The sequence below is a fragment of the Aplidium turbinatum genome, chromosome 7 (genome assembly GCF_918807975.1).
Source record: "Aplidium turbinatum chromosome 7, kaAplTurb1.1, whole genome shotgun sequence".
Lineage (NCBI taxonomy): Eukaryota > Metazoa > Chordata > Ascidiacea > Aplousobranchia > Polyclinidae > Aplidium > Aplidium turbinatum.
Window position 1 is genome coordinate 18,622,507 of NC_137478.1, and position 19,946 is coordinate 18,642,452.

Sequence of the window (19,946 nt, forward strand, 5' to 3'; positions counted from 1 at the left end):
TCAGTGTCCATGCATATGCACATGAGAGCTTCAATAGTATCGATCTTTAAAAACGTGCGCCAATCTCCACGCGATCATTGCTTATCATTAAGATGCGTAATACCGAGATCTACTCCGTGTCTTCTCTCCAGACTGGCTAATTGAGGGAAAAGCGTAAATGCGCTCTCTTGTTCAGCAATAAAATATGCGATTTCAAACATAGGCGCCTAACTATTTTTTGGCCGTGGGGGTTTTCGTGTTGCAGGTGAAATTTCAACGTCTGCAGACGTTAAATCAATGTAAAAATGACAGATTTTTTTGTCTGGGGTGGGATTGTAGCATCGCTACTCGTTCTAGTGATTATTTATCGCGAAGCTGTTGCGGTTTGCATTCAAAAATGTTTTCCTGCTGCCGATCACTAGTTTATCTATTGTTTTATGTATCAATGCAGCATAAAAAGTTGCTCCCATGCAGAAATATGCGTGGGGTCCTGGCCCCCACGGCTTAGGCGCCTATGATTTCAAACAACCTCTTAATTTTGATTATTTTCGTTGTCACTCATATTGTCGAGGGCCTTGGTGATCGGAAATTGATGGCTTGGGGTATTGTCGGCCACATATGTTGAAGCTGCAGCCATATGAGGTAACGATGTGTTGTGATCTTTGACAGAGCTAATCCTTACATTCGTTGTTCCTTTAATATATGCGTCCATCACCACTAAATTTCCTCGGAATGGCCCGTTTCGGCGAGTCCGATTCAACTAGTCCGATTCGGCGAGTTCCCTATTCGGCGAGAGCCTTTTTCGGCGAGTGCCCTATTCGGCGAGTTTTTGAAATTTTTAAAAGGAAATTATCGGGTACCGTAGCCTAATTACAATTGCCGTTTTTACATAGTTTTAACATCGCTAAACGTTGAAATCGTGCAGAAAGGAATAAAAATAAAATGTTTGAACTATTAAATTAAAATTCGTCATGTCAGTTCAGTTGTTTTTATTTTTGACCATCATATGAAAAACAATACACGTCGACATAGCAAAGGTGTAGAAAAAGGTAGAAGCGACAAAACGCGAACGTTAAAACGTGCTTGTGACCGAAGTAAGTTATTGAGTTGAAAGAAATTTGGCACGGTCGCAACACCTTCAGAAAAATTTAAGATATGAAGGGAAAATAAAACAAAGAAAATGTTACAAAAAAAATCATGCTTATGTGTATAAGTTAGTACTTTTGAATAGTTAAAATGATTAGTTTGGATCAACAAATGAGAACCCATTGTAGTAACAGAATGAAAAGGCTAACCAAATGTGTGGCCTATCGTTTTAACGTCGCTAAACGTTGAAATCCTGTAGAAAAGAGAACTTTGCTGACTAGGATACGTTGAAACTGAAAAACATTCACAGAAGCCCTACGATACGTTGCATTTTTAAGATAATGTATTCAGACGTTGAATCAATGTACAAATGAAATGTTATGCTAAATGGGTTCTTGGAACAATTCGAAGGGCTTCTGTGAATGTTTCTCAGCTTCAACGTATCCTAGTCAGCAAAGTTCTCTTTTCTACACGATTTCAACATTTAGCGACGTTAAAACGATGTAAAAACGGAAATTTTTGCTGGTTGGGATAACTGGGCTACGGTACCCGATAATTTCTTTTAAATCCAAGCTGTAGGCCACACATTTGTTGATCCAAACTAATCATTTTAACTATTCAAAAGTGCTAACTTACAGACATAAACATGATTTATTTTATTTTTTTTTGTAACATTTTCTTCGTTTTATTTTCCCTTCATATCTTAAATTTTTCTGAAGGTGTTGCGACCGTGCCAAATTTCTTTCCATAGGCGCCGACTTTTCAAAAAACCTTGGGGGGCGAGAAAGGTGATAACGTCATAACCATAGCGCTATTTACTCAATTAAAATAGTCTTTGATTAAGCTCAGTGTCGTGTTTATATTAACAAATAGGTCGCAAACCGAATTTATTAGAAGCGCTGCTTGAAAGGATTAGTTTTACGCACGCAGTACGCCTAGTCGTAAAAATTTTGATATTGTTAGCTCATAATTGGAACTGTTGGAAAACAAGCCGATTTATTTCCTTTTCGTGCGAGTGAACAACAACGATCAAGACAGTGAAGTTATCGAAATAAAACGCAAAAAATCATGATCTCAAGCAGAGTGAAAACCCGGTATCAGTTTTATTAACCTCGTTTCGCTAATTACTTACTTTCAAAGCGTTGACAACGGCGAAGTGTTTTCTCTTCTGTTTTTTATCGAAATTGTTTATAGTCTTTTATTGAATACAGTAGGCTATACTCGAGTAAAGGTCGAGATGTTCGCAAGTGATTTTCACCTCAAAAAGACAAGTTCAACTAACACGGGACAAGCTGTTGTCTCCAGCTCAGCAATTTTCAAAATGAACGCACTAAAAATCATTGTCGACGTAGATTACGGATTGTGAAATCGCGTCGGCTTAAGTGAAAGTTTTGAATACGTTTATTTGCAGTGATTCAAACTTAATTTTCAAATTCAATGATTTCTTGTCAATTCTAAACTTTATGCACTTGTTGAGCAATATGCAAAGCTCACGAGACAAAACAGAAAGAGGAGATCATTTTTTTATTTTTGCGTGTAGGATATAATCGTTCTTATTGTTACGTAACATTCCATGATCGTTAAAGTCGATGTCAAACTTTAGCGGTCGCATAAAACAATGATGTCAGGTTAGCTAGGTGATAATAGCGGTAAGAGACGTCGTTAATGCAGGCAATATCTGCGACCAAGACCATTAAACACCTTTTCTTTTTTCGGTTTTCAATTTAATTCTCACACATTGCAAAAACAATGTGTTCTGTTGAATCACAATTGATCTCACAGCGGGAAGACCTTGTTGAAAATAGCGCGTCTAATTTAGCTGGTTTACTTAATATTGCAGTGAATAGTTACGTGACTATTCCAGCAGTACTCTACCATCTACTTTGAAATTTCCATACCGTATGAGATAGCCATGCGATCAGCTGCTGTTTTGCGGGCAAGAGCAACGTAGGCTTTTCTTGCTTTCGGCATTCTTTAAGTCCGTTTAAATTATCTAAATCTCCTTCGCGAAGTGTTTTATATTTGAAACACCACTTGTCATCACCATTTTTGTTGCCCCTCAACCATAAATTTACGGTGGGCGCCGGCCCCCCTGAAGTCGGCGCGTATGTTTCTTTCAACTCAATAACTTACTTCGGTCACAAGCACGTTTTAACGTTTGCGTTTTGTCGCTTCTCCCTTTTTTACACCTTTGCTATGTAGACGTGTATTGTTTTTCATATGATGGTCAGAAATAAAAACAACTGAACTGACATGACGAATTTTAATTTAATAGTTCAAACATTTTATTTTTATTCCTTTCTGCACAATTTCAACGTTTAGCGACGTTAAAACTATGTAAAAACGGCAATTATAATTAGGCTACGGTACCCGATAATTTCCTTTCAAAAATTTCAAAAACTCGCCGAATAGGGCACTCGCCGAAAAAGGCTCTCGCCGAATAGGGAACTCGCCGAATCGGACTAGTCAAATCGGACTCGCCGAATTGTACCAGACCCAAATTTCCTAGTAGTAGGTTCATCGCCTTCATTCTCACTTTCAGAATTTTTCTTGGGTCTTTTTCTTACTGTAATACCAAAACTTAAGTTTTGCTGCATCTTGCTGTAGTAACCTACTCGTATTATCTAACTTTAACCAACCTTGCCTTATCAATATTACTCGCAGATTAAAGCCAGACATTGTGACATAAGACTTGAACTAAGTTGGGCGTGAATAGTGTAGAAGTAGCGGTCGGTACTCCCATCGATTATCAGCAAAGAATTCACCTTTGTTACGCTGATTCAATGTCACTCATCAATCGTAGAAGCAACGTAAAAATCAAAAGTTTTTCTGCTTGAATGGAAGCTAAGGAATACAGTATTAACTTTTTCTAGATGCGCGCTGAGAATGCGATAAGTTTGCAATTTTGACTTTATTGAATATTTTGACTTTATTGTCAATTTGGCTTTATTTTGACCTATAAACTTCTTAAAAACAATCCCCTAGGTGCTGAAAACAACTTTATTCTTTGATTCGTGGATAAATGAGGTCCTTAAAAAGTTTTGACTTTGTTGACTTTTGCGGGCCCTAGATATCTCTAGTAGCAATAAAATAGTTGAATACTGAAAAGCTTGGGTATTCATCAGGACAATTATCGTTTCTAGCACTAGTTACAACGTTCATCCGATGAAAGTGAGTTTTCACTTTCATCAGATATATAAACATTGCAACTAGTGCTAGAAACAATAAAATAGTTAAAATAGTTCTCCATTGAGAATGCGATAATTTCGCATTCCCAGCGCAAATTATATTCTTGCAACAATTGCTCGTGCTATGAATGACGATTTGCATCGCTAGTTCCTGCGTTATTTCTCGGCGGACAAATATGACCGATCTAGAGGGTACTTCCCGCGGGCATCACATGCTGTGACGACGGACATGTCCGCCGTGAATTTTGAGGCCTGCCACAAGGTGGGGCTTAACCTCACTGTGGGGCTTTAACCCTCAAATTAGTTTGTGAAATAAACATTTTTCTTATACAGCTCCGATGTCCAAGGTATTCGACACTAGGTTGAGCGAACGAATACATATTTCTCTAAACGAATTTTAAAACCATTCTCTTGAAGGCGCTGCAGAAGTGCTCGAAGGTTTTGCAAGTGCTCCTCGTCATTTGAATCACTTACCAATATATCATCAAGGTATACGGCAACTCCTTTAAGATCAGCAGTTAGTTTAGACATGATTTCCTGAAAATAACCAGGAGCTGAACTGATACCGAATGGAAGCCTCATTTGCAAAAGTACACCTTTGTGTGTGCTCAAGGCAAGACATTTTTGACTCTCTGGTCAATGGACTTTGATTGAAGGCATCAGATATATCTACTTTTGTAAAACCATGGCCTCCTAGCTTTTGAGGCATTCCATTATAATTCAACAAATCCAAATAACCACTAAGTCTTCAATTTTGATGACTAAAGCATATGTAATAGTATGTAAAAAATGCATCTCGACAAAAAAAATTATTTGAAAATCGGACCAGCGGTTTTCGAGATATCGCGGTTTTAAATTTTGTGGCTGTCACTAGGTGGCGCTGTTGATGTGCCCAATGTTTTTTGATTTTAGGGTTATATTTGAGGTAGAAAGTCGGTTGAAGTGTCTATTCCACCATTTTTCATGATGCTGAATTCAAAAATGATGTCAATTTTAGTCTACAAGCATTAACTAAGGAGTTGTGGAGCATTTTTAAAAAAATTGGGGACTAAATGCCAACCCTTAAATTTCCTTGTGGGCAACAAGATATCCCGAAAACTTTTTTTGTTTTTAAAAGTTTCTTGCGTATACTTTATGATAATATAATTGTTTTTTATGAGACTTTTGTCCTTTTTATTTAGATCAAAAAGTTAGTCATGGTATCTATCTACCATATCATGACTGTACAATAGGCCTACCTATTAACTACGATAATAACCTACTGAGTCAAGCATTATAAAACCCAATTTTGATTAAAGACTTGCAAGTTGCAACCCCAAAGTTATGCCCTGTATTAAAATAGCCAAGTATGATTGTCTGAGAATTGTCAGAAGGGCATGCACAGGAAGTCCCTTAGACTTTGACATTTGATACGTGAGTGAATCTGAGTCTAATGGTTGTCTTTTTATTGAGACTCAAAAAGAGTGCTTAGCTTCGTTGAAATAATGCTACAATTTTTGAAACATAATTAGACAGATAAATCAATTATTAGAGATAATTTTGCAATGCAATTTTGTTGACAGTCTGTGTCTCATAAATTATAGGCTACTGGCATCACTGCAGTTATTAAGTTATAGTTTTTGTAATGAGGCAAAGCACTTTTGAATCTTCAGTTGTTCATGATTGGAAATAGTGTATCTTAAGCTAGCAGAACGGAGTCCAGCAGCTACTAAATCAGGATGTTGAATTTTGCACAACACGTGGGCCAAAGGAACCCAACATTCATCTTCACGTGCTGGCCAGTATAATGAATGATGTAGATGGGCCGCATGGATGCAGAAAATTAACATTTATTTCGCCTTCATTCAAAGATACTTTGCTGACAATTCCTATCCACCATTCATCATCATATATGCAAGACACATAAGACATTGCAGCAACATCGGCAATACTAACAGTAGGAATAGCATTAGTGAAATTGTGTGTACCGCAGAAACTGGTATCATCTGAAACTCGTTTAAATTTCAAAACACCCACATCATCGGATGCAAAGTGGTGAAATGATCGGGTGCCAGGGACAGTCTTTGCAAGTGAATGCCTTTCCTCCAAAAACGATCTAGTCAGTAAAAGTTCATCCTTGGAAACAAGGAATGTTTCTGTAATGCCACTGATACTTTCTTTGCAAAACGAATAAATTGATCGAATTGACAGTAACTGATTATCAACAGGTCTCATTAAACTTTCGCGCATTAACTTCCTTTTCACCGTTCCACCTAAACCATCGCATGGAGACTTCCCATGACTTGTAGCGAAGAAAGACCAGTTTGCATAGATACCAAAATCCTGTTTGTGATATGTCAAATTCAGAAAATTTTTATAGTTTTTATATTGACCACTGCAGCCATCTGAAAAGTATTCAATAGATTTGATTTGTGGAAAATTTGCCTGAATGTACTGGGTTAATCTCTTTTGCAAAGCATACACAAAGCCAACGTCATGAGTAAGGTCATCTGATAAGAAACACAATGAATAAATGCTGATTGATGGATTTTTGATATACATCACAATTGGGTGAAGAGTGCACTGTTCCTTATTCCAATGATAGCCCTGGACCTCGTCTTGAATGATGTAAGAATAGTTTTCAGAAAAATCAGCTAGAATTATGGCAGTGTCAGGTTGAAGATTTGCTTTTCGATTTTTCAGGTATTGAGCTTGACTTTTGGCAATGTATGAATGAGAGGTTAGAGAGTCAAACTTTGAGGCAGTTAATTCGATAAAATCATCCAAAGGTAGTGTGAGAGAATTTAATGATGTTCTGTCTGTAGCTTGCCATTGCTTATATTCAACATCTTCGTTTTCTGAAAGAATGTCAATTGACTGCAATTTTGAAATAAGGGCTGGTTTTCCCGGGCAATTTTCACAGCGATGTACCATGCAAGTTTTGCTTTCTAAATCGCACACCATAAGTTTCATCAGATTTTTGTAGTCTATTTCACAAACCATTGCTAACAGTTTGGCATTTTGGTGAATAGAGCATACACAAACCGTATGACTCCCTGAAGAACCCATTAAGACACACCACTTTGGACGCAATGCACAAAACTTCGCTAAGCCAATTTTAATATCTTCATGCTGAATTTTGAATGATGTGTATAATTCTTTGAGATTGCAAAGCAGGAGACGTTTTTGATGATGAACTTTATAAGACACACTAACAAAATCTTTTGCGCCTGGCATTAAACGAGAATATTCATCATCTTCGTAAAAAGACTTCACGATTGACTTTGCTTCATCACTGATTCCTAATTTAGATGAACGTTTTGGTCGAGCAATTACTCCATCTTCCTTTTTTAATGCATTTGCCTGCCGGATGGCATATTGAGTGCATTGGAAAAATTCTGTAGTTGCTTCAATGGTCCAAGAAGCTGGCTTGAGGGTTAAAATTTGCACTTTGTCGGAATGTGTTTTTGCCTTTTCAAATTTTAACTTTAAGTCACCCATGAGTTGATTTAAATCATGATGATCTTTTTGCCTGCAAGATATTGATGGTTCATCAATTGATATGTCTAGCTTTTCTGTTCCCATAACAGCTGAAAAAGTTTCATTGAGATCTTGGGCAACAGCTTTCAATTTTCTTCTTGCTATTGCTCGTCTATTTTGCTTGGGCTTGCTGTGCAAAACAAGCGGGGATTGTTCTATAGCCTTTAAAGTTAAATCAAGTTTCTGTCTGGACATATCTTCTTCTGCCTGTTCCATTTCACTGTGAATATGGAATGACTCTCCTTCGGATGTAATGGACATATCACTTGTTGGAGCACTGGAGTCCGGCTGAATTTTTAGCTTCTTCCAACAAGTCGCACATAATTTTCGTCCAGGTATCACACGAGGAAGTGTAGTTGAAATTACTTTAGCAAGGTCCAATGTAATTGAATGAGTACCCTTTGGCTTTTTCCCACAATGAATTTCGAAGACATCACAACAATTCTTACTCACAACATGAGAAAATTTTCGAAGGTAGTATGCGTGATGATGACAACAAATGCTATCAAATGAAATTTCGTGATCAGACAAGCTGATTCCAGATCTCCATGTGATTAGCTCAATTTCTAAAGGAGAAAGAGAAGATAGTGATTTTAAACCAGGTAACCTACAATACCACTTTTCATGACAAGAATTTCCATTCTTTTCTCCAATAAGACAAGATTCCATTTTGCATCAAACTAGTGTTTATAAACACTCAATCAAAACATTGATATTACAATACACTTATTTAAATCAGTACCAGAATCTACAAATAGGTAAAAGTTGACTTACAAATTAAACCTGCTTTTCACCACCAAATGAAGTGCTGAAAGCCGATACAGGACAGACAGTCAGACACTTTTGACTAATGATTGTACTTAACTGCTTTTTAAACATCAATACTTGCTCTGCTATTGTAATAAACTGCTTGATAATGTTCTCTGTTCTGGTACTGCACATCAATTGATTACCAACACTACAAAAATAAAAACTAAGATTACCCAACATCATTAATTCCATTCTTTTTATCTTGAGATTAATCGTAAAATTTATCTAAACTTCTCAAACAATTAAACAACCAACTGTCACAACTTTTATAAAACATGAGTAGATTGGAATCATAATGATGTTACAAAAAAAAAAGATTTTTGGGGAAATCTGTGAGTTGTTATTGTGACATCATAAGCAAGCATCATTCAAATATTGCATTAATCTAAATGTAGGTTGGAATCATGATGATGTCACAATGAAAAAAAAATTTTTTTTTGGAAAATCTGTAATTTGTTATTGTGACGTCATAAGCAAGCATCATTCAAATATTGCATTAATAGATCATATAACTTCTCATGCAAGTCTTTGATAAAAGGTTGCATTGTGCAAAAAGGACAAAAGTCTCATAAAAAAAGGTTATATTACCATGAAGCACATGCAAGAAACTTTCAAGAACACGATTGTTTTTCGGGATATCTCGTTGCCCACATGAAAATTTGAGGGTTGGCATTTGGTCTCCCAAATTTTTCAAAATGCCCCGTAATTCCTTAGCTAATGCTTTTAGACTAAAATTGACATCATTTTTGAATTCTGCATCATGAAAATAGGTGGAATAGACACTTCAACCAACTCTCTACCCCAAATATAACCCTAAAATCAAAAAACATTGGACACATCAATGGCGCCACCTAGTGACAGCCACAAAATTTAAAACCGCGATATCTCGAAAACCGCTTGTCCGATTTAAAAAAAAATTTTTTTGCCTATGTTCAAATTTTGTAAACAACAAAATATATCAAAACCAGCACCTTTTGAAACCTAGTGGTTACATTTCTTACTAAAATTTGTTGAATTATAATGGAATGCCTCTTTTGCATCAATTCTTCTGGGAGTGGTTGCCTAAGATGCGTCTTCTATAGTTGAGAATTAACAGTAACCACTAACCACATACATGGATAGATGCAGTTTTGTGGCCAGGACCTTAGTCCTGGTTCAAACAATTTAGGGAATTCTTGACATAGTTGTTGGCATGCCTTTCGCAATAATGTATCACTACTCAATTGATAGTTTCAATGTTTTAATTGCATCTCTACCTAAAAGATTTATATGTGGTACCTCAGTAATGATGAAAGTCACATCCTTGTTGTCAGTATTTAGCTTCTTACTATCTTCGATAAGGTTGACTTGCTGTGGGCAGTATAGGAAGCTTGTGTCCAGAAGCTGACGCAAAATTTGTGTCAATGTTCTGCAGACAAGGTTTTCCTAACTTCCTCCAATAAGTTTTTGACAAAAAGTCTTCACCTGCTCCAGTATCGATTTCAAACGAAATGTTTTTCCCATCAATTTTAATGGTTTGTTCTAATTGCGGAACAACATTAATAGCTTTCACAGTTTGTAGTTTAGCTGGAGTAATTGTGTTTACAGATTGATATTTTTGTTTAGCTTAACAGACTGGTTCAATGTGACCTATTTTATCACAGTAGTGACATTTAGCATTTTTATATCGACAAACTTTAGGCAAATGTCCATTCTTGTCGCAGAAAATGCAAATTAGGCCAAACCCATTTCACTTTGGTTTTTAGCAGCGCCTGAATATTTACTAGAAAAGCGGTTCTTTTCTGGGCCTTTATACTCTTGGCGATGCTTAACAACGTTGGTTTGGTTTTGCTGAAAAACATTTGAGCCATATTATGCACTATATAATACAATTTCTTTTGCAACGTGAGCGGCATCTTCAATCTCAACAGCAATTTTAATTGCTTTCGCGAAGAGAAAATTACTTTTAAAACTGCTTCACTTTTGATAGAGCAAATAAATTTGGTGCACATAGCCTCATCTTGAGGGTTTGTTTTGTAATAGAGGAAAAGTCAGAAGTAATTGCATCTTGTCTGATCCGAGCAACTAGATCATTGTTAGATTCACTTGGTCGACGTTTCATATCACTCCAGAATTTATATCTTTCACGAATTAAAAATCTTTTAGGGTCATACTGTTCTGACATACAGTAAAAGCAACAATATTATCCATGTTTAGCTTGTTGACATCAACTGAGGATTGTTGTTATAGGCTACAGCTAAATATTGCGGTAAGTTGTATACCACAGGAGACTGATTTGTAAGAAAGACTTGCAGAATTTTAACTTCTGGAACAGAATGGGCATTGGGCATTAACAAATGTTTGAAATCGAGAGTAGTCAGTCCATAGCTCCATTCATGGACGTGTAGAGATGAGGGTGCTAGACTGCTAGTAGCATTGGGTTCACTAGGCCAACTTTTAATCTGATTGAGAGAACGAATCCTGATGTATCGGTGGCAGTGTTCCCTCTAAGAAAATATTACGCTGAGCAAATATTTGATTTAGTGAGCATGAGCATTTTAATGCTGAGTTAAAATGAATTACCAACTTTGTGAACCGAGTTTTGCAACCACTGGTATTGAAGAAGTTTAATATAAAAAGCGAACAAATTATCATACACATTTACTTCAAACAGTTTCTTCTTGTTTTCGTGGTTTTCCAATGTTTATACACTTTAAATATCTATATTCATTGCTGAATCTTCGTAGGTAGCTGATTCATCATCAGCTGTTTTCAATAGCACTGTAATGATGGACTTGACCATCATGAGTTGGTCCAAATGATTCCGTATGGCTCCAGCCTGCACCTATTCTTTGTTTTGATTCTGTTCATGAGGCTGAAGCCTCTTTCGCAGTCGGCACTGGAGGCTTGGAAGGAAGAGCATATCTGAAGGAGGCAAAGGATAGTTGAAAACTTTTCATTTCCAAAACATATTCTAGCCAAGTCACTCAAGCCTACGCTGCCGCTTGCTTTAAACATTTCCTTTGCCAAAAACTTGAAATCATTGTAGGTACTTTTAGTATCACTTTTATGCCGATAGCCCTGGCAGTGAAAGAAGCAGCTGTATTGTTTTAAGAGCTCATCCATCTCATTTAAGCCAAAAGCGAAATCAGCTTGTTTTATGCGGTAGTAGTCAAATATACACCAATTAGATAGTTTGTTATCAGGAAATCGTTCTTTCAAATGATTACACAGTCTTTCAATAAATTTGACTACTGGAGCCATTTCCTCCATAGTTAATGTTGATATATTTACCAAATCTTGGACAGTCGCACTCCAGTGTTTGTGTTCACCCAAGTACTGCGCCTGAAGCTTGGCAATCTTGCTGTAAGCGACTTGTTGTGCTTCCATAGGAGTTATGTCACTCTTTTGAAATGTTTTTGATAAATCTGCAAGTTCTGTTAGAGTATCGTTCAGGACAAACAATGCAGCTTTAATTTGCGTTGATTCCAGTTTTGCAGCACAGTAAACAGCCACAGAATCACGAGCTCCTATTTCTTTGCAGTATTCAAGAAGTACATCATAGTTTTGTACTAGTGCTTGTATAGCAAAATGACGAGACAACCACTTTACATCTTGTGTAATATCTGTGCATACAACACTTTTATTAGCACGAAGCCGTTCGCACAGTCATTCACTTGTAACATGAGACAAACTGCTGGTCAGGTGACCTCAATCCTCAAGTCCAATGAACACACGTGGAAGGCATTCAACCGTAATAAAATAATAAAGCAGTGTTGCAGGGGTTGGTTACATATAGAACATCTTCTCCAACAAAAAAATGAAGCAAATAATAGTAATTGTAAAGAAAAGATAATGTACAATACAAAGAGAAAAACATATATAACTTATTAGAAATGTAGCCTACTGGATTGTTGGGGTCTGCTACTATTCGGTGAGTCTGATTTGGTGAGTCCGATTCGGTGAGTCTGATTCGGTGAGTTCCTAACTTCTAATCCCTAACCTTAACCTGTAACCCTAAAACGGCAATGATAATTAGGCTACGGTACCCGATAATTTAAAAAAAAAATTGAAAAAATCCCCCGTTAAGGGATCAGACTTACTGAATCGGACTAACCGAATCGGACTCACCGAATCGGATTCACCGAAACGGGCCATTCCGGGATTTTGGCTCCACTACTATCTTGCCCTGCAGTTGAGCAATATTGATAAACTTTGGGCTTCACCCAAGTTTACGCTGTTTCAATTAATCTGTTTGGAGCTTTTACACTTCAATTTGAACGTCGAGGTAAAACCACGTTACTGGGTTGATCAGACGAAATAAAAGGCGGCGATAAAGGTAACACATTGGGTAAATCATCATCATAATTGTAGTCTTTTCGGATATGACAACGATTTCTCCTGCAAATTACGTCGTTGTTCAATTTAACTTCATAGGATCTTGGGGCAACCATTTTTAAAACAACACCTTTTTAAGACCAGGTACGATCGTTAAAATCGAATACTCGAACTCGATCATCTTTTTGGAGATTGGGTAGAGACTTTGTGTGTTGATCATAATACAATTTTTGCTTCTGCTTTTTCAATGCAAAATGACGATTTACAACACTAAATTGAAGCGATGCATCAGACATGGGAAAGTTACTACGCAAGCGCCGAGCCATAAGCAACTGCGAAGGAGATGAGCCACATTTTAATGGCGTATATCAATAGATGAGCAGTGCTAACATTACATCTTGGCCAGACAACAGACACTTTTTCAATAAATTTTTAACAGTTTGAACTGTTCGCTCGGCTAAGCTGTTCGATCTGGCGTAATACGGGCTGGAGGTTTCGTGATGAAAATTCCACGTCTAAGCAAACGCTTGAAAGAGATAACTGGAAAATTGTGGGCCATTGTCGGAAAAAACACATTTAGGAACACCATGGCGAGAAAATATTTCTTTTAAATGAGAAATCACACTTTGCGATGAAGTATTTTGTAATTTGCACACTTCGGGATATCCCGAATAGTAGTCACACAGCACAAAATAATTGTTGCCATTAATACTACACAAGTCAATGCCCACCTTTTCAAACGGCAGTTTTGAAGATTCATGAGATTGCAAAGGTTCGCGTTGATGTTTAGGATTATATAACGCACACGTTGAACAACTTGATACAACATTTTCAATGTCGCGAGTAATTCCAGGCCAAAACATCACTTCACGTGCTCTACATTTACACTTTTCGAAATCCTCTAAGGCAGGGGTCACCAAACTTTTTTCTCTGAGGGCCGGATTGCTGCGAGATTAACAGCTGCGGGCCGAAAATTGCAAAAAAATATGCAACTATTTAGATTCTCCGTTGACTTGAATTGAACACAATAAATAACAAAGCCAGCGGTGGAATAGCAAAGTTGTGATGAAAATCAAAAGGTTGCTGGAAAAGTTATCTCCTGCTGTGATACACTACAGGGCATCGTGCTCTTGAAAAACGTTACATCTTTCCAAATTTGACCTAGGCTGTCCCACTTTGTGGTGGCCTAATGATAAACAACAACGTCAGACCTTTACAAAAAGTTTGGTAAGTTTTTTTCCTTAACAGTTGTAGTGCAACTGCTATTTCCGCAGCACGTGGCGGGCCGGATGAAATCAGTTCGCGGGCCGGTTCCGGCCCGCGGGCCGTAGTTTGGTGACCCCTGCTCTAAGGTAATTAGATTCACTTGGGCACCAGTATCAACTTTAAAATGAAGCTGCGTATCGTTGATAGTTAATGGTACAGTCCAATCACGTGCAGAAGTACTTACAGAATCAACGCGCAGGTGTGAATCAATCACGCTTTCGTTTGACACTTCGTTCACTTGTTTGCGTTGTTCTCTTCGGCGGTAGGAGCAAAACTTCAAAAAATGATTTTTTTGGTTGCAGTTGTAACACAACTTTCCATATGCCGGGCAGTTTCGACGTTCATGTTGCCGCCCGCAATATCTACAGTTTAATACGAATTTTTCTTTGTTACGAACTCCATATCTTCGGGTGGTTGTCTTCACTTCAGCTACAGCATTACTGCATTCGGCTTGGTTGGCAATAACTTGCCCGTAACGTTTAGCAGCTTCTCTTGCCCTCGCAACTTCGAGAGCTTTATCCAGACTGAGGTTTTCTACTTGCAGTAGTTGCTCTCTCAGTTGCTGATTTGAACAGCGGTAGACCAGTCTATCACATATTAAAGAATCAGTGATTTCGCCGAACTCACAACTCTTTGCACGCAGCTTGAGTTCTGTGACAAACTGGTCTATTCTTTGCCCGTGCTGTTGTTCATACAAATGAAACTTGTAGCGTTCGATGGTAATATTTTTTCTTGGACAACAATATTTTTGAAATGCAGCGACAACAACTTCATATTTTTGTTCCTCGCCGTCATCAAAGCGAAACAAATTATAAATTTCTGTGGCATCCTCGCCCAGCGAATACAACAACAGCGAAGTCTTTACCTTGTCAGGCTTTGAATCGTAATTAATGGCGGTTATGTAAAGGCGAAATCTTTAAATGAACCTATCCCAATTCTTGCTGATATTATCAGACCACTGCATTTGAGCAGGAATTGGCACTGTTCGATCCATGCTGTAAGCTACGTAGGCTATACAGTACTTTAATTCACTTCTGACACCATGTAATATCTGTGCATACAACACTTTTATTAGCACGAAGCCGTTCGCACAGTCATTCACTTACATGAGACAAACTGCTGGTCAGGTGACCTCAAGTTCAATGAATACACGTGGAAGGCATTCAACCGTAATAAAATAATAAAGCAGTGTTGCAGGGGTTGGCTACATATAGAACATCATGTATGGCTTTGAAAGATATTAGGCTATGACCAGATGCCTGAGCAATAGTAGTCTAAGCGTAAAACGTATTGACCTGGAATAAATTGCGACCCTAACAAATTAGGTATCGTTGAAAAGCTTAACTCCTCTAGATTAAGATTTTCACTCTCCTCCAATCAGAGACCCTTGGCAAAAAAAGTTATGGCCGTTTTTGAAGCAGCACCTTGTGCCGCTAGTGGCGAAACTGTATTTTTCCTTTTACACAAGTTTTTAGGCTCATTTTTAACTTTTTTTCCTATGTGTATAAGAAAGAGACAACTCACATTTGATAAAATATTGTTTATATTTAAATGACGTCACTCTGACGTCATCAAATTAAAATTGCTTACCTATTACTCTCAGCCCATTGATAATTGCAGATCCAATACATTTGTTCTAAAAAATCGTTTTTAGACATAACGGAGCTTCATATAATGATTCAAGGGGGCATTTTGACCTCAGGTCCGGTTTAATGACGAAACTAAACGCTACAAGTGGCGAGAGTATATTATGGGCATTATACAAAAAATGCGAAATTTTTTAAAACTTTGCTTCATTAATTATGCCGTGGAGTGTTTTATTATCTTTATCCTGCATTGCGGGAAAGCGGACTTGAGCGCTATGCATCGGTGTACGCCTTCCGACGTACACCTGACCCACGCTGCAAGGTCTGTTTCCGGTTGTCTACTCTACTTATGACTTAAATTTGGTACTACCCATTACTCGAAATCGATCACTGGGTAGAGGCAATTATCGTAAAGTTTCTTGCCCAGAGAAACAACAGCAAGTGCGGGTGGCTAGAGTCGAACATGCAGGCTCTCGACTGCGAGCCCAACGCGCTAACCACTCGGCCACTGCCCAAGGCGTGTAACTATTGTTCTTGTCGACGGTGAAAATTCGACTCACACTGCTAGTGGATATGCCATGTCTGAGGAGTACAGCTCAACTATCCAGTGGAATCTTTCGGGTAGCCCAAATTTGGGCAATAGGCTACACAAATAATAATATTTATTTGCATCAGACAAAGCTGTCAATATACAAAACAAAGAAATAATACACAAACTGCAAATGCACAAAATCTCACTAAATAGGCTATCTAATGTTACAAGTTTACAGACAATGGTACGGTAGTGTTGCAAGTTAGAAGAACTGAAAGTATTCAGAACGATAAAAATAATCAGATGACATGGCAGCCATCAAAACTAGATATCAGCATACATAGAATTATTATAATGAAGACGATAATTTGATATACGATGGCAATCGGACCTCATCAGGGAGGCAACAATAGAGTTAGACGATACTTCGCATCTTCCAACAAAAGAAAAAACATATTTCCGAAGTAATGCATCAAATGTTATAATGTTGCACAAGACTTGATGTTCACGTACGCTATAATGTTTAGGCAAATTGTGTATAATTCTAAATGCATTATTGAAGGCAACACGCAGGCGATTAATGTTACGTTGAAGATAATTTTCCCACAGATGACATGCATACATTGGAGTACAATATGAACGGAATAGAACATTTTTAATATCACTGGAGCACTTGTAAAATTTTGATTTTAATTTATTGGCAGAACAGATCATTTATTGAAACATGATCAAAATGTCGCAATCCTCAGGGCAGTCGTCTTGTACACAACTGAGATTGCAACAAGTTTCCCCACGACACTCTCCACATGCTGTTACGCACTTTAAGCCATGTTTTCTGCAGCTGCAAGACATTGTAACACATTGATTTTTTGTTCCTTCTTTGCATTTGCATCGTACAACGTTCAATAGCCATTCTGGTACCGGATCTAAATTGGCCTTTATTGACATAACTGCACCTGCTGCGTCAGCTTTCCATCCCCATTGTGCGAGATCCAAGATTTCAGTGTCAAGATGCTTCCACTGACATACCTGAAGCAACAGTTTTATATCAACTTAGATAAATCAAGTCTTGCTGCCATAAAATTTTTGATTTGTAGTACACCACATGTTTATGCTAGTCCTATTACAACGCAAGTTGTTTTGCTATAACTTGCATCTTTTCCTTACAGCAGTTTAATAGCGCAATTTGCTGTAATATTTTGAAGTTACCGACAATAAACAATTCTTGAAAAATATCTTCAAGTGGTACAGTATAATCTATAGAGCAAAGACGCTTTTATACTAAATGATTACCGGTATTGTGTTACAATACCATTAGGCTACGCACTATTATTTCACCTGCAAATGTACTCTGAAGGAATGAAAACGAATTGCAGCTTCGGTGGGTGGCAATCTTTCAGGATGAACAGTGGAAGCTGTTGCAACCATCTGCATGTAATTGACGTACCGTAGTTGGCCAAGTGAATCGGCAGGTTTTGCACTAAAGCTTGATGGATCAACAAAATATAGCATTACTATCGGTGAATCTCATTCAGACTGGTAGGCTACTCAGCAACATTTTCATTTCTTCTTATTTAATTAACTGTGCACCAATACAGTCCCAGTAACTAACCTTTTCAATAACAAATCTCTTCCAGCATCAGCTATTTGCTCACGTGTAGAATCTAATCTCCCAAATACATCAGCAGATTGTTGAAATTCTTCCTTCTTCAGGTAATTGAACATCTTTAGCTTTCCTAAGCAACAAGACAGATGACATAATTAATCATTGTCACCAAATAATGTGTGCATACACTCCATACATTGGCATTCCAAATAAAAGTATTACAATATTAGAATAATATTGAGTGGATTGGGTAATGACTGCCATCTGAATTCTTGCATATCTTTTAAAAGCTGATCAGAAAATGGTAAAAATGTACTTTCAGACAAGCATGGTAAGCAGTTCAGGAATATATAAAACACTGTAACAAACACTATATATAAAACACTGAAAGCAAGATTAAAATGTACTGCTACCAAAGCTGATTAATTATACTGGTACCTTGTTGATATATTGCAGAAGTTGTATCACATCCACTCCAAGCATGAGCAAACAGCAAGTAATTTTTGACACACCTCATGCACCTTACAACTACTTTCGCTCTCTTCTTTTTCTTTTAGATATTGATAAAGATGACTGTCACCAATGTTTTGTGCATAGCTGATTAATGTCTTCAGTCCACCTCGTTTCACTTCTTGTAGCTTCGATAAATTATGAGATTGGCATTTGATGCATAAACTTTCATTATAAAAAGCTTGATTCTGATTTTCCATTATTCAATTATCTCCATAACATCTGAAAACTAGTCTATCAATTCTAACTGTTTAATAAACTAAGCTATACAACTTAGAAATCATTACCGGTATTTCATAAAAATCTTTAAAGCTGTAAAGAGAGAAAACTAACATCAGACCTGGGAAAAAAATGGCCACACAGAACATTTGCTCTTTCAAACTTAATCTATATCTGAATATGTTATAGCCTTTACAGGTGGTCTCAGAAGTAACAAGAACCATAGCTCTTACTGGTAGGCTGGCCTCCTTATTTAACTGATAGTGTGTGCAATTACCAGAAAACGTATTGTTGCATGGATATCAGTAGAAGCTACCAGGTCTCAATAAACACCCTTCCTTTGTCAGTTTGTGCACCAGTGCACTGGTAACAGTGGCCTACTACTACTACTACCATACTGCATACATTGGTACAAATACTTCACACCTGCATGCAATGCCATTTAAAATCCAAGATGTTAAATGAAAGAGAACTCAACTAAAAGAACAACAGAAAACTCAAAAATTTAACATAAGCTAGAGATGATAAGACATGCTGCATGTAAAGAACATTTAGACCTGTTTCCTCTAACTTTCATCATAGCCCAGCATACCGTACTGTACACTGTTATAGGCCTAGTGCATCTGTGTATCGCCTGCTGCCAGGTACCATATCTAACGTTTTGACTTCTGTTGCAAACCAAATTAAATGAATAACCTGACATAACTTACAGTACCGATAATGATGTTCTTGCAAACAGTTCCCAAAACATATTAAACTACGGTAGGCCTGCCTGGTACGGTACTCAGTTCTGTGATATTTAGGCTAGTACTGCAGTCAGTGCAGAGTGGTAGATCAAGAATCTTTGCTGTCCCAAACCTACTCAGTACTGCCTAGTTACTTTCAAACCTCATGGCTATTTTTTTTTTCTTTTTGCGCAACGCTCAGAGTTCAAGATGGATACCACTACATGGCTAATAAGCTGGTCAGTGGTCACCGGAGCAACTTCGACTGCCAGAATTTTACACGGCTTGCTGTTTCTGCTGAAAACATAGCTAGATTAGCTGCGCCACTAGCGGCGCAAGGTGTTGCTTAAAAAACGGCCACAACTTTTTTTGCCAAGGGTCCCTGGTTGGAGGAGAGTGATAATCCTAAACTAGAGGAATTAAGCTTTCCAACGATACCAAATTTGTTAAGGTCGCAATTTATTCCAGGCGGCCCTATATTTTCGCATTTTACGCTCAGACTATAGCCTGCAAGCCTTGCTTCTTAACTGAAGGTCTGCTGAACATTAGACTGGCCCAAAAAAAAAAGAAAAATCGGAAATGTCATGCTCCACAAGCATTTTC

At 37.6% G+C, this 19,946-nt stretch overlaps 1 protein-coding gene across 1 annotated transcript; it reads right to left on the reverse strand.

Moving 5' to 3' along the window:
• Positions 1–16,074: 16,074 nt before the first annotated feature.
• On the reverse strand, positions 16,075–18,899 carry LOC145774622 (uncharacterized). Its single transcript, XM_082585905.1, has 4 exons — positions 18,328–18,899; positions 17,896–18,019; positions 17,622–17,769; positions 16,075–17,312 (listed from the first exon to the last, which is right to left on the reverse strand). The coding sequence occupies exons 1-4, from the start codon at positions 18,404–18,406 to the stop codon at positions 16,998–17,000; spliced, it is 666 nt and encodes a 221-aa protein (XP_082442031.1). The 5' UTR covers positions 18,407–18,899; the 3' UTR covers positions 16,075–16,997.
• Positions 18,900–19,946: the final 1,047 nt, after the last annotated feature.